Genomic DNA, 16,820 nt, shown 5'->3' on the forward strand with positions numbered 1-16,820 from the left:
GAAAATTTAAACAACCATGAAAAACCTCCCCAAAAATCAAAGTCCAGGATGGCTTCACTAGTGAATTTTACCAAATATTCAAAAATTTGATACCTATTCTCAAACTCTTCCAAAAAATTGAAGAAGAGGCAATACTTCCTAATTCATTTTATGAAGCCAACATAATCCTCTTACCAAAATCTGGCAAGGATAACACATAAAAAAAGGAAAGTACAGAGCAATATCTTTGATGAATACAACTGCAAAACTCCTAAACAAAATACTAGCAAATCAAATACAACAATGTATTTTATAAAGTTTATATCATCTTCAAGTGCAGTTCATTCAAGGGGCACATGGGTGGTTCAACATATGCAAATCAATCAATATAATACACCACATTAATAAAACAAAGGATAAAAATCATATAATTTTATCAATAGATTCAGAAAAATCATTTGATACAATATCCATTTATGATTAAAACACTCAATAAAATGGGTGTAGAAGAAAAGTACCTCAACATAATAAAGACCATGCATGACAATCCCTTAGAACATATCATACTCGGTGAAAAACTGAAAGCTTTCCTTGAAAATTAGGAACAAGACAAAGGTACCCATCCTCACCAATCTTACTAAACATTATTTTGGAAGTCCTAGCCAGAGCAATCAGGCAAGGGGAAAAAGTTAAAAGCATTTAAATTGGGAAGGAAGAATTAAAAGTGTCACTTTTTTCAGATAACATGATTCTACAAATAGAAAACTCTAACAAATCCACCAAAAAGTATTAGAAACAATCAACAATACAGAAAATTTGCAAGATAAAAAACCAATGTACAAAAATCACCTGCTTTCTCATGTGCTAACAATGAAACCTCAGAAAAAGAAACAAAAAATAATTCCTTTTGCAATTGCAACAAAAAGAATAAAATAGCTAGGAATAAGCTTAACAAAGAATATGAAGGACCTATATACTGAAAACGACAAAACATTATTAAAAGAGATTGAAAAAACAACAACAACAATGAAATGAAAAGATATTTCATGTTTATGGATTGGAAAAACCAACATAGTTAAAATGGCCATGTTATCTAGAGCAATATACAGGTTTAATGCAATCCTCATCAGAATCCCAGTATCATTAAAAAACAAGAAAACAAAAAATCACCAGATTTCTATGGAAGCATAAAAGACCCTTAATAGTCAAATAATCCTGAAAAAAAAAAAAAAGAACAAAGTTGTAGGTATCACAATACTTACCTGACTTCAAATTATACCACAGAGCTTTGATAATCAAAACAGCATGGTATTGATAGAAAAACAGATACACAGACCAATGGAACAGAATTGTGAGCCCAGAAATGAAACCACATGTATATGGGCAAATTATTTTTGACAAAGGAGTGTAAAACACACAATGGAGAAAAGAAAGCCTCTTCAATAAATGGTACTGGGAACATTGGAAAGCCATATGCAAAATAATCAAACTAGACTATATTTAGTTTTCATGCACAAAAATTAACTCAAAATGGATCAAAGACCTAAATATAAGCTTTGAAACAATAAATTGCATAGAAGAAAACATAGATACTGAACTTGTAAACTGGTCTTAAAGAACATCTAATGAATTTGACCCCAAAGGCAAGGAAGTAAACGCAAAAATAAATAAATGGGGCTATATTAAACTAAAGAGCTTCTGCACAGCAAAAGAAATTGGCAATAAAATGAAACAGCAACCAACCAAATGGGACATGCTATTTGCAAACAATAGCTCTGACAATGGATAAATATCCAAAATATATAAAGAACTCATACAACTCAACACCAAGCAAAGAGTCCCATTAAAAAAATGGGCAGAGAACATGAACCAGACACCTCTCTCAGGAAGACATACAAATGAACAACAGATACATGAAAATATGTTCAACTTTGCTAGCCACTAGGGAAAGATACCACCTGACCATAGAATGGCTGTTATCAACAACACAGGTAATAATAAGTGTTAGGGAGGTTGAGGAGAAAAAGAAACCCTTATTCACTACTTGTGGGAATGTAAACTGGTACAGTTATTATTGAATCAGTTCGGCAGTTCCTCAAAAAAAATTAAGAATAGAGGTACCATATGAGCCAGCAATCCCTCTTCTGGGTAGCTACTTAAAAAATTCAAAAATATTTATTTGCAAAGATATATGCATGCCTATGTTCATTGCAGCAGTATTCATGGTTGCCAACACCTGAAGACAACCAAAGTGTATTCAGTAGGGAATGGATAAAAAAGATGTGGCACATATATGCAATGAAATACTACTCAGCCATAAGAAAAGATTAAATACTGCCATTGGTGACAACATGGATGGACCTTGAGCATATTATGCTAAGCAAAATGAGTCAGGCAGGAAAAGTTAAGAACCATATGGTTTCACTCGTATGTGGGATCTAAAACCGAAATGCACAGACACAGACAGCAGTTTGGTGGTTACCAGAGGGGGGCGGGCAGTAAAGGGGCCAAATATATGGTGAGAGCAGATGATCTGACATTGGGTGGTGGGCACACAATGCAATATACAGATCACGTATCTTAGAAATGTATACTTGGAAAATCTATATGATTCTATCTACCAATGTCAACCCCATAAATTTAAATATATAAATAAATTATTAAATGATTTTTATCAACAAAAGACATTAAAAGTAATTACTATATTCTTATCATTATTCTATTGCACTGCATTAACATTATCTTACTCTCCAGAAGGGCTTAACGTTATCAATGTATGGCTTAAAGTTATCACTGTACAGCTTAAAGTTATCAATGTATGACATGGAATTAAGCAACATACTCTGCAGAAAAGAGAAAAAAAGATTTTTGTTTTTAAGGGTTTGGTAGATTTACCAAATAAGTGGCTAAGAGGGAATGGAATCAAATATTTTTATTCTATAAATAAAAAATACAAATATTGAACAGTTGCAAAGACTGTAATAATAAATAGGATGTAATAATAAATAGGGTATAATAATAATTTCCTTAAGCAGTTTAAACACAGTGCAGAGGACATTGAAAATTATAATAATTGCCGAATTTAAAAAATAAGATTTATTGTGTTTCCTCTGTGCCATAGCACTGATATTCTTCACATGTTTCATTTAATCATCACACAACTGTAGGAGGTAGGTGCTATTCTCACTTATGTTTAAATATTAGGAAATTGAGGGGAAGAGAAATTAAATAACAATAAGTCTAGCCAAGCTAAGAATACTGGACTTGACCTCAAGCAGTTTAACCATAAAGCCTGGATCCTTTAATATTGAGTGATTAGACTACTTGGAAAAAGGTCGTGAAGTCTAAATTACACCAAAGTAAGAATATGTTTAGTTTGCACACCTATTAGAAAATCAAAGAAAAGATGACCACATATTTCTAGTTCTCCAAAATAGAAACTTCACACTCTCCCCATATTTTTAATCTTTTTATTTTATTATTTTAAATTTATTTTTATTGTTGAAAGTATTACATATGCCCCCCGTTCCCCCCATTGACTCCCTCTTTCCCACTCCTACCCCCTCCTGCCTTCCCCAGCCTAGTGTCAGTGTCCATCGGTTGTGCATATATGCATATAAATTCTTTGGTTTATCTTTTTCTTCCCCTCTCACCCCCCCCCCCATCCCTCTGAGATTTCTCAGTCTGCTCCCTACTTCCATGATTCTGGATCTCCTTTGGTTGACAACTTATTTTGTTCATTATGTTCCACATGTAAGTAAGATCATGTGGTACTTGTCTTTTTCTGATTGGCTTATTTTGCTTAGCGTAATACTCTCCAGGTCCCTCTATGTTGTCTCCAAGGGTGAGACATCTCTTTTTCTTATAGCTGCATAATATTCCATTGTGTAAATGTACCACAGTTTTTTAATCCACTCATCTACTGATGGGCACTTGGGCTGTATCTAGATCTTAGCGATTGTTAATAGTGTTGCTATGAACATAAGTGTGCATATGTTTGTCCTGATTGGTGTTTCAGGCTTCTTAGAATATATTCCAAGAAATGGGATCACTGGGTCAAATGGCAGCTCCATTTTTAATTTTTTGAGGAAACACCATATTGTTTTCCATAGTGGCTGCACTGTCTGCATTCCCACCAGCAGTGTGCTAGGGTACCCTTTTCTCCACACCCTTGCCAGGTGTTGTTTGAGGATTTCTTGATGGTCACCATTTTGGTAGGTTTGAGGTGATATCTGATAGTCATTTTAATTTACATCTCTCTGATGATTAGTGACGTTGAGCATTTTTTTATATGTCTCTTGGATTTTTGTATGTCCTGTTTGGAGAAGTATCTATTCAGGTCCTCTGCCCATTTTTTAGTTTGACTGAATTTTGAAGTGAGACTACTGAATCCAGAGATGTTAGTCTGTGTGTTTAACAAAGGGTGTGAGCTTCTAATATAATAAGCAAGGAAAGATAAAATGTCTCAAAGCATAAGTTTCAAGAAACAGTTTTTACAGATCCAAAGCCCACATAAACAGGCCCACAGATTTTAGGTTATATATTTTTAGAAATAATGAGAAATAGGTAACTGGGTTGGGAATCTAGTGCCAATGAACTCCAGAAAAATGTAAGTCTTTGGTACTGGGGCAGTAAATGGACTATTTCAACATTGTTGCTAATAAGAAATTTCAGGGCTTCTATCTTGGTACTGGGTCCCAAGTCACCTAATTAATAAAAGAGGCAGAATCAATGCACATGATAGCCTAGTAATTATCAAAATGGGAATTCATGACCTCAATTTTAATGGATAACAGACTTCATATTAGCTTATTTTATGAAATATACTCACCTCTATCAAATTTTCTCTAGAAAATGGAGAAGCCTTAATACTAAAATTAGAGCCTTCACACTAAATCCAATTTGTTGAGAAATTTGCTTAGTATATAATGTTTAATATTTATAGATGATTACTCCCACTCTTTTATCTAATGAACAATAATTCTTTTTTCTATTACAGAAGAGATACAACACTGATCACCTGTTCTATGAAATTATAGCCACATACATAAATCAACTGGTTTCAAATGGCCAGATATATACTGCCCATCATTTAGTTCTCTGGAGAAGTTATTTTCTGTTACTTATTTATCCTTTTCCCCTTCCTTTATTGTTCACTCTCTAGTCATAATTATCCTCCAAAAGACACATACTTAGAAGGAAATTATTATTTTCTCCAATATTAAATAAAGAAAAAAGCTGAAATACCTTCTCAAGTTAGAATTTTTGGAATTTACAGACTTTAATAGATAAAATATCTTTTAAGTGGTAAGTGGAATTCGGCTTGTGGGAGTGAAAATTTATTATTTTCCTTACATCACCTCTTTTTCTTCCATTTATTCTTGAACCCACTCTTTCATTGATCCATCTAAAATTTAGAAACTTTGACCATTAGTATCCTAAGAACATGTTCACGTATTTTCTTGGTCCTTACTCCATACACAATGGGATTGAGAAAAGGGGGCAGCAAAAGGTACATATTTGCAATAAAAATATGGATATGTGCAGGTATATTTTTCCCAAAACGGTGAGTAAAAATGGAAAACCCAGCTGTGGAGTAGAAGACAAGAATAACACAGACGTGGGAGCCACAGGTGCCCAAAGCTTTAAAGCTAGCTTCTCGCGATGGCAGGCGGAATACAGAGCGCAGAATGAAGGCATAGGATGCAGCAATGAGAGCGGCATCACAGGAGCCAATGATGGTAGCCACACTGAGGCTGTAACGCTTCGTGGTTCCTGTGTCCACACACGCCAGCTTCACCACAGCCATGAACTCACAGTAGGTGTGGGCAATGATTCGAGTCCTGCAGTAGGGCAGCTGTTTGAGCAGGATGGGATGTGGGGAAAAGAAAGCTACCCCCCGAATCACCACAATGATAGACATTACAGTGATGTGAACATGGGTGAGAATGGTGCTATGGCGCAGTGGATGACAAATGGCCACATAACGGTCAATGGCCATGGCCAAAAAGAAGCCCGATTCCACGGCAGTAAAGCTGTGGATGAAGAACATTTGGGCCAAACAGGTATCAAAGGCAATGTCGTGGGCTCCGAGCCAGAAGAGACAGAGCATGCGGGGCAGCGTAGATGAGGAGAGGACCAGGTCGGTGACCGACAACATGCACAGAAAGAGGAACATAGGCTCGTGAAGGCTTCGCTCTGCCCTCACCACAGCCAGGATGGTCACATTGCCCACCACAGCCACCACGTACATGGAGCAGAAGGGAATCCCAATCCAGACATGCAGGCGCTCTAGTCCTGGGATGCCCATCAGCAAAAAGGTGTCGGGAGAGGGATGAGAAATATTGAGAAGAGGCATGATCATTTTTCCTTTGTATTTTTATGAGTACTTCCGAAGATAAAGTTGCTATGCCAAGATGATCACAACCACATGCTAAAACGTATGGAGATTTTGTGCAGAAGGGCCATTAATGATGTGTTGTTAAAAGCAATTCAAATTCATAATCTGGAATATTTAAAGTCAGTAGAATCAGATTAATAAAATTACTAATAACATACCAAATGACTGTTTTTAGAAGTACAGAGATAATGCTTATATAATTTCATATTATTTCAGAACCTATTAGTCACTTTGTCCCTTTATTTCCAGTTAAAGATTTCATCTGCAGAGACACTTATACTTAATTCAACAAATATTTATTGAGCAGTTGTTATGCTTTTTCTTTGAGCTCTTATCCAGTACTTCTCTCATATGAATGCATTTTTCATTACTGGAAGTGATCAAAGCACAAGCCTTGTGAAAATTTCAAAGCATTATTTAAAAGACCCTTGCCCAGGATGGTTAACTCAGTGGTTAGAGTGTTGGCTCTCAGACCAAAGATTTTCAGGTTCAAGTCCGATCAAGGGCATGTACCTCGGTTGTGGCTTGGTCCTTGGTGCTGGTCGGGGTCATGTGGGAGGCAACCAGTGGATGTGTCTCTCTCACATCGATGTGTGTATGTCTGTTTCTCTCTCTCTTCCTCCCTTCTTTACTCCCTCCCTCCCCCTGTATTTGAAGATAAATGAAAAAATATCCTGGGGTGAGGATTTAAAAGAAAAGACCCTTAAGTGAGAATAGATAAATGGTCTGTGTCCCTCTCTGTCTGAATATGATATTAAAGTCTTTGGAATAGCTTTTGACAAAGGATTAACACAATATATATCTTCAACCTTTCATTTGCCCCTCTGCATCTGTGACTAATCTGACAAAATATTCTGGTTTCCTTTTCTCCTATTATTTCCTTCTATCATGTTCCTTTTAGGTAGGCATATATGTTTTTTTCAGCCAACCACTATCTATTGTTAAGGATAATGTATTTCTTAACATTAATTCCACTCACTAACCTCTCATCTTTCTTTCTTTAGACAAGATATTTTCACGGTGAAGATATATCCTAACTGTGCTCATTCAGTTATTGATCCAGAAACCCACATTCTAACCTATGCACAGCAGTCTATTTATAGGATTGGTAAATTGACCTAATGGTACCTGAAAAATTTGTTACTGACTAAAACAGATTGCTTTATGCTCCTTCCCATAGTTTCAATGAACAGTCAAATCTCCATGGCAGAGATTCCCTGGAATAAAGTAGCTGAGCATGAAGCAAGGAGTGGAAGGGTTAAAAAAGAAAAGAACTCTTAAGTCACCACAAATGCTTCAGCTATAGAGAAAACCTTGGTTACTAATTTCCTGTTTTTCCCATCTCCCATCAAGGCAGTATTTGGTACTTGGGTAGTACTGCCATTAACTCTTAAGGAAAATCTATTTTCCCTGTCTGAAACTAATTGTTATAAATATAATGGGTACTAATAAGAACTTACATACCTCTACATATGCTTTGCAGAATCGTGTCAACACACTTACCTTCTCCAAATATTATTAACTGAGAAAATATTATCTAGGATTTTACATTTACATTTACATTTCTGGGATTTACCATAGTGAAATACACTTGAGCAATGTAAAGATCACTTAAAAATTGTTTAACTTTAAATAAATAATTACACTTTAACTTTAAGCAAGTGATTTGTAAGGCAAAAACTTACCCCAAATGGGCGTAAAGGATGAATTAAGTAGAAATGATAGTAAGGCATCAAATTGAATTTAATCAAGGAAAGCCTTCTTGAATAAATAGCACTTAGGTTGGAATGTAAAGACTTTAGCCCATGGAATTTCAATATAGATAAATAGGCATTGATATATCTATCATCTATCTATCTATCTATCTATCTATCTATCTATCTATCTATCTATCTATCATCTATCTATCTATCTATCTATCTATCTATCTATCTATCTATCTATCATCTATCTATCTATCTCTATCTATCATCTATCTATCTATCTATCTATCTATCTATCTATCTATCTATCTATCTATCATCTATCATCTATCTATCTATATCATCTATCTATCTATCTATCTATCTATCTATCTATCTATTATCTATCTATCTATCTATCTATCTATCTATCTACACATGCACACAAATAAACCCCCCCAAAAAAAGGAAAGAAATATAAATGATGTTCTACAAGGAAGGAAAATCTTGATGTAATAAAATAAAATCTAATGTAATTGGGATTCAAAGATTACAAAGAGACTCAAGTGAGATGAGATTCTATAGGTTAAAAAGGGTCCTAAACATTCATGTATAATCACATAAACAATAGAACTTTTATAATCCATTCACTCAGGTACTCAATAAGTATATGTTGGAGGCATAAATACAATACAGAACACTACAAGAACAGAATTGCAAAGTAAACACACATACATATACTAGTCTCCAAAACATTTTGCTTTGCAAACACACGATATAATCTCTGTGATACCATCTCCCTAGAAATACCAACCTGTATTTGAGCCCAAACATCATGAAGTATTCATATTTTTGTTCCTTAATAGATTCATATAAAATGAAATATGTTCAAAATGAGATTATTTTCACTTCTATAATATCCTTAAATAAGACCTTTGCTTCCTAGAATCTAATTTTGTATTCATTTCATCCACAGAGAATGAGAGACGTGCATTTCCTTTGTTTCAAAGGATTATATCTCCTCCCTTGAATCTAAGTCATTTGTAAAATTAAAAAGATGTTGTTTGAGGGAGTCCCACATACTTAAAAAATTTTTAGGACACTCAGATTATCTCTTTCTCTACATCCCTGTCCAATTTCAAAACAACCTTGATTAACCCATAGAGAAACTGATTCAGAGCAAAGAAGCAACCTAAAAATGGAGCTTCCATAGATAGCTACTTCCAGTGGCAATCTCAGGGCATAAACAAGAATAACACTTGACACAAACAGGTCCTTATAGAACCACTGAGAGAAGGGAGGGCTGCTTGTATTCTTGGTAAATTGATAATCTTTCTAATCTTAGGGATGGTAATTTACCTGTGCATTCCCTTAGGTTTATAGCTCAAGATACAACAGTCCCTTGGTATTTTGATGTAATTGTCAATCAGTTAAAAATATCAGTCCTAAGGGAACTGAAAAGATACAGAAGACTTTATTTATTCCTTACATACATCAACTGCATTCCAATGTCAACTTGGGACATAAATCTTGCAGGTCAGAAGAGAGTTGAATGGTATATTTATATTATTGGGGGGGGAGGGGCGGTGTGTGTTAAAAAATTCTATATCTGTCCAAACTTTTCTTCAACAATAAGGAAAAAATTAAGATATTCTCATGTAAACAAAAGTTAAGGGAGTTTATAACCACTAAACCTGCTTTACAAGAAATGCTGAAGGGCATGGCTGGTGTGGCTTAGTGGCTGGGCATCAGCTCATGTGCCAGGAGGTTGCCGGTTCAATTCCCAATCAGGGCACATGCCCAGGTTGTGTGCCAGGTCCCTGGTGGGGAGCATGCAGGAGGTGGCCGGTCAATGTTCTCTCACATCAATGTTTCTATCTCTCTCTCCCTCTTCCTTCCTCTCTCTCTGGAAATAAATAAATAAATAATAAAAAAAAAAGGAAATGCTAAATGGAGTCCTTTATGTTGAAATTAAGGGATGCTAGAGAGTAACTCAAACCTATATAAAAATATAAAATTCTTCAGTAAAGATAAATACATGTACAAATATAAAACTATCATCATCAAAATTTTGTGTTAACTCAACATCTTATCTTTCTACAGAATTCAAAAGACAAAAGCACAAGCATGATAATAAATCTATGTGAATGGGCACATACTGCATAAAGATGTAAACTGACAGTAATAACCAAGTGTGATGATGGAGCACTAAAGGAATAGAGCTTTTGTATGTGATTGAAATTAAGTTGTTATCAGTTTTACATATATTTTTATGAAACTAGGGTGTTATATGTAATCCCTGTTCTAACCACAAAGAAAACATAAAATATGCACAAAAGGAAATGACAAAGACTCAGAAGGTGTCATTACAAAATTCAACTAAACACCAAGGACTGCAGTGTGGGAAGAAATGAAGGGCAAAAAAGTTTAAGACATACAGAAAACAAATAACAAAAAAATAGCAATAGTAAGTCCTCCCCTATGAGTAATTGCTTTAAATGAAAGTGTTTTAAACTCTCTGGTCAAAACACATAGAATGGCAGAGTGAATTGAAACACCAGGATGTAGACTTCAGTTACTAGTTCAGCAAGTGAAAAGTTGGAAGTTGGCCATTTGCCCTAACAAAAGTAAAAAGTTGGACCAATTAAGCCCTGGAAGGTTTGGTTCAGCAGTTAGAGCATCAGCCCAGGGACCAAAGAGTTGCTGGTTCAATTCCAGTCAAGGGCATGTACCTCATTTATGGTTCATTCCTGGACCTGGTCAGGGTCATGCAGGAGGCAACAAATTGATGTGTCACATCGATGTTTCTTTCTCTCTCTCTTTCTCTCTCCTTCCTCCCACTCTATTTGAAGATAAATTAAAAAATATATTGTCAGGTGAAGATTAAAAAAACAAACAAATGTTGAACCAATTGAAAAATCAACAACTCTTTTTATATCCATAAGACAGGGTAACCTGCTGCCCCCAATATTAAAGAAATCAGTGAAAACGGAAAATCACAATATACTAGAGCAGAAATCTTCATGAAAAACAGTGCCAGGGCAGGAAAGTGAACTGTAATTAACTAATTGCTAGAGGCTTAGTGTAGGGAAGTCTGAGAGATAAACCCTGGGGGGACTCAGTCATTGCTGGGTGGTACAATTTTGTGTTTTGCCTCAAGAAGCTCACCATGTCCTGTGAATGAAACCACAAAAAAATCCTCTTATGCTTATGGCAGTGTGAGGGAAAAATGAACCATTATGAAAATCACCAGACCATTCTACTCTTCTTAATAAGGTTTTCCTTCATGAAAAACGATTTAACTATTTAACCAGACACTTATCGGCTAGTTTTTCAAAAAAATTAATTGTATTGCTTTTTAGAGAGAGAGAGAGAGAGAGAGAGAGAGAGAGAGAGAGAGAGAGAGAGATTGATTTATCTGTGAGAAACATCAATCAGTTACCTCTACATTAGGGATGAAACCTGTAACCTGGGTATGTGCCCTGACTGGGAATCCAACCCACTGCCTTCTGGTATACAGGATAGCACTCCAACCACCTGAGCCACACCAGCCAGGGCACCTGCTAGGTAATGATCTACTATACTAAATAAACTGGGTGAACTACACTAAGTCTCACACATAAACTTTTATATTCATTATTTTACTGTAGTCTTTACACAGACAAAAAGAGCTGATTAATATAAATATAAAATTGAGAATGGATCATATGTGAACAATCATTTGAATAAGATAAATATGTTATAAAATGTAGTATAGAATAATGTCTTTTTCTGTTCAATATATTATGCTGAGTAAATTACGTATTCACATGGAAAAATATTAACCTTGATTCCAACCTCACACCACTGAGGGGGAGCAGAGTTTTCCACCCGAAATATATACTTCTTTTAAGATAGTTATTTTTAAGAAACAAAAGATTCAAGAAAAACCATTGACCTTCCCCCTAAGTGCCTCAAAACATTTGGAGGACCTGCTCCAGCAAGAAAGCTATCATCATAGATAGTTATAGTTTAATAGGAACTAGTGTGTGATTAGTGGGGAACCTAGCAAGGCCCATTCGATCGAAGACTTCTGTGTCCCATTGTTAAAGGTGGTCTGGCAAAAACATTTGACGACATTAGAATTTAAAAACCTATAGGGATTCCAAAATGGCGGCGGAGTGAATGGAAGCTACACAGACCATCTCCTAGGACCAAACTGGAATTACAACAAAAACAAAGACAAATTGCCAGGAAAAGCAACAGAAAAACAGCTTGGAGGACCATATAACCAGGGACACTGACTCAATCCTGGTAGGATTGCAGAGGCGCAAGATGGAGACTGGGATCCCACAGAGGGCAACGGCCTTAGCTGTGAGCAGCACCCTTGGGTTAAACTCCCAAATGGTTCCACAGTGGAGAGCAGGGACAGAGGCTAAAATAGCAGCAGCCACTCATGTTGCGCTCTGGCAGAGGGAGGGCAGACTGGACTGGAACTGTGTGGGGACACTCAGGATTTGGATGGCTCTCAGAGATTTTGCTGAGTTGCAGGCATGTAGGACAGTGGTCATCTTACTTCTTCCAAGAGCTCTGGGGAGAGGCAGTGGCCCCTCCCTCAGAGTTTCAACCCCACCCAGGTGGGCCATTGAAATGCAAATTGAGGCCCATTAACAACCAGCATCTGCCCCAGCCTCAGGAAATCCCCTTATACTGAGCACCTGATGGAGTTTTTCATTCAACTGAAAGCCAAGGCTCTTCCAGTAACCTCTACTGATAGCCTCCAGGGAAAAAGCTACAGGATAACTACCATTCCTGGGCTAGCAACTCAAACCAGAAGAGTAAGACTTGAGAGTGGTGTTTAACGTGGGTCCTCCCTGGCTCAGCCTGACCCAGGAGAGGGAGCCACAAACAGCAGAACACCAACACACACAGGAAAAATTTGGCGGGCTCCAAAGCCCACTGTGAGAGCCAAAATGGTGAAACACAGAAACAAAAGCCAAATGAAAGAACAAGAGACCTCTACCAAAGATGAGATAAATGAGGTGCAGTTAAGCAAGTTAACAGAACTAGAATTCAGAACCATGATCTTGAGGAAGCTCAACAGCATGTGTAAGGACATGAGCACCATGAGTAAAGACATAAAAATGTTGAAAATCAACCAGTTGGAAATTAAAAACCAGCAAGAAGAAATGAAGAATGACATATCAGATATAAAGAACACATTGGAAAGTCTAAATAGCAGAGTAGAGGAAGCTGAAGATCGGATCAGTGAATTAGAAGATAGGGTAGAAAAAATCAACCAATCAGAAAACCAAAGAAAAAACAATTAAAAAACAGGAAGACTGTGGGACAACTGATAACGAAATAATATTCGCATCATAGGAGTCCCCAAAGAAGAAGAAAATGAGGAAGTGTTAAAGAATATATTCAAACAAATAGCGACAGAAAACTTCCCTAATTTGGTGAAGAAAGAAGGCATTCAAGTTTAAGAAGCACAGAGAGCCCCAAATAAGAAGATCCCAAACAGGCCCACACCAAGACACAATAATCAAAATACCAAATATTAAAGACAAAGAGAGAATCCTAAAAGCAGAAAGAGAGAAGCAACAGGTTACCTACAAAGGAAACCCCATAAGGCTCTCAGCTGACTTCTCACAAGAAACACTACAAGCCAGAAGGGAGTGGCATGAAGTAATCAAGGTCATGAAAAACAAGAATCTGAATCCAAGACTACTCTACCCAGCAAGGCTGTCATTCAAAATAGAAGGTCAAATAAAGAGCTTCTCAGACCAAAAAAAAAAAAAAAAAAAAAAAAAAAAGGCTAAGGAAATACATAAGCACGAAGGCAGCACTGCAAGAAATGTTCAAAGGACTACTGTAATTAGTAGAAGAAATAGAAAGAAAAATATAATCACACTAAACAAAAATGGCAGTAACATCAACAATAACCTTAAATATAAATCGATTGAACACTCAGATCAAAACACAAGAGTAGCTGATTGAATAAGAAAGCATAACTCTTATACATGTTGTTTATAAGAGACCCACTTCACAACAAAAGACTCACTTAGGTTTAAAGTGAAGGGATGGAAAAAATTTTCCAAGAAAACAAAAAGAAGAAAAAAAAGCTGGGTAGCAATAATCATATCTGATAAAATAGATTTCAAAATGAAGGTCATAACTAGAGACAAAAAAGGCCACTACATAATATTGAAAGGATCTATTCTACAAGTGTATTAAAAAGTCCATATTTCTCAAAGCAATCTATAGATTCAATGCAATCCCCATCAAAATACCAATGACATATTTCACAGAACTAGAACAAATACTTCAAAAGTTCATATGGAACCATAAAAGACCCTTAATAGCCACAGCAATCTTGAAAAAGAAGGACAAAGTAGGTGGGATCACAATACCAGATACAGCTTATACTACAAAGTGACTGTAATCAAAACAGCTTGATACTGGAACAAGTATAGGCATATAGACCAGTGGAATAGAATAGAGAACCCAGAAATGGACCCAAGACACTATGCTCAATTAATATTTTACAAAGGAGGTAAGAGCATACAATAGAATAAAGACAGACTCTTTAATAAATGGTGTTGGGAAAATCAGACAGCTACATGCAAAAAAAAAAAAAAAAAAAAATGGAACTAGACCATCAACTTACACCCTACACAAAAATAAACTCAAAACGGATAAAAGACTTAAATGTGACCCGTGAATCCATAAAAATTCTAAAAGAAAATGTAGGCAACAAAATTTCGCACATCATATGCTGCAGAATTTTCACTGATACATTAACTAAAGTAACAGAAATAAAGGAAAAAATGAACACTTGGGACTACATCAAATTAAAAAGCTTCTGCACAGCAAAAGAAACAGCCATCAAAATGGAAAGGCAACCCACTGTATGGGAGAACATCATTGCCAATGATACATCAGATAAGGGGTTAATTTTCAAAATAGATAAAGTACTCATACAATTCAATAAAAGGAAGACAAAGAACCCAATTAAAAAATGGGCAGAGGAGCTGAATAGATACTGCATCTCATAGATTTTGTGTTGTTGTGTCCTCATTTTCATTGATTTCCAGGAAGTTTTTAATTTCTTCCTTGATGTCCTTGGTAACCCATTCGTTGTTTAATAACATGCTATTTAGGCTCCATGTGTTCAAATGTCTTTGCATGTTCTTGTTGCAATTGATTTATATTTTTATGCCATTGTGAACTGAGAAGATGCTTGATATAATTTCAGTCTTCTTGAACTTATAGAGATTTAGTTTGTGTCCTATCATGTGGTTTATCTGTGAGAATGTCCTATTTGTACTTGAGAAGAATGTGAATTCTGTAGTTTAGGGGTGTAATTTTCTGCAGATATCTATTAAATCCGTTTGATCTAGCGATTCATTTAGAGTCTCTGTTTCCTTGCTAATTTTTGTCTAGAGGATCTATCCAGTGATGTCAGTGGGGTGTTGAAGTGCCCTCCTATGATTGTATTGCTGTTGATTTCTCCTTTGAAGTCCTCCAGAAGATTTTTAATATATTTCGGTGCTCCTATATTGGGTGCATATATGTTTATCAAGGTTATATCTTCCTGTTCGATAGATCCTTTCCATGTTATGTAGTGCACTTCTTTGTCTCTAGTTATGGCCTTCATTTTTAAATCTATTTTATCAGATATGAGTATTGCTACCCCAGCTTTTTTTTCTTTCTGTTTGCTTGGAAGATTTTTTTCCATCCCTTCACTTTCAACCTATGTGAGTCTTTTGTGGAGAAGTGGGTCTCTTGTAAACAACAGATAGATGAGTCATGCTTTCTTATCCAATCAGCTACTCTATGTTTTTTTTTTCTTCTTTTTATCAGAGCATTCTGTCCATTTACATTTAAGGTGATTATTGATATGTACTTATTTATTGCCAGTTTTATTTAGTTTGATTATATTTTCTTCCTATTTCTTTTAGTAATTACAGCAGTCCTTTTAACATTTCTTGTAGTGCTGGTTTGGTGCTAATGTATTCCCTTAGCCTTTTGTTTTTGTCTGGAAAGCTCTTTATTTGACCTTCTATTTTGAATGACAGCCTTGCTGGGTAGAGTGGTCCTGGATTCAGATCCTTGTTTTTCATGACCTTGATTACTTCATGCCATTCCCTTCTGGCCTGTAGTGTTTCTTGTGAGAAGTCAGCTGAGAGCCTTATGGGGTTTCCTTTGTAGGTAACCTGTTGCTTCTCTCTTTCTGCTTTTAGGATTCTCTCTTTGTCTTTAATTTTTGGCATTTTGATTACTATGGGTCTTGGTGTGGGCCTGTTTGGGTTCTTATTTGGGGCTCTCTGTGCTTCTTGAACTTGAATGCCTTCCTTCTTCACTAAATTAGGGAAGTTTTCTGTCGTTATTTGTTTGAATATATTCCCTTCCTCCTTTTCTTCTTCTTTGGGTACTCCTATTATGCGAACATTATTACATTTCCAGTTGTCCCACAGTCCTCTTAAGCTGTCTTCCTGTTTTTTAATCATTTTTTTACCTTTTGATTTTCTGATTGGTTGATTTTTTTCTACCCTGTCTTCTAATTCACTGATTCGATCCTCTGCTTTCTCTACTTTGCTCTTTACACCTTCCAATGTGTTCTTTTTTTCTAATATGTCATTCTTTATTTCTTCTTGCTGGTTTTTAATTTCCAATTGGTTGATTTTCAACATCTCTATGTCCTTACTCATGCTGTTGAACTTCCTCAAGATCATGGCTCTGAATTCTATCTCTATTAACTTGCTTTACTGCTC

At 36.0% G+C, this 16,820-nt stretch overlaps 1 protein-coding gene across 1 annotated transcript; it reads right to left on the reverse strand.

Annotated features, from left to right (window-relative positions):
• Nucleotides 1–5,386: 5,386 nt before the first annotated feature.
• Nucleotides 5,387–6,337, reverse strand: LOC118628568 (olfactory receptor 52D1-like). The gene has a single exon (XM_036259549.1). It carries the CDS (start codon nucleotides 6,335–6,337, stop codon nucleotides 5,387–5,389), a length of 951 nt encoding a protein of 316 aa, XP_036115442.1.
• Between the last annotated feature and the right edge of the window lie 10,483 nt (nucleotides 6,338–16,820).

Source organism: Molossus molossus, unplaced genomic scaffold (assembly GCF_014108415.1).
Source record: "Molossus molossus isolate mMolMol1 unplaced genomic scaffold, mMolMol1.p scaffold_m16_p_13, whole genome shotgun sequence".
NCBI lineage: Eukaryota > Metazoa > Chordata > Mammalia > Chiroptera > Molossidae > Molossus > Molossus molossus.

Excerpts from the sequence above, each read along its gene's own strand:
- LOC118628568 (XM_036259549.1), bottom strand. The coding sequence starts at position 6,337 with ATGCCTCTTCTCAATATTTCTCATCCCTCTCCCGACACCTTTTTGCTG.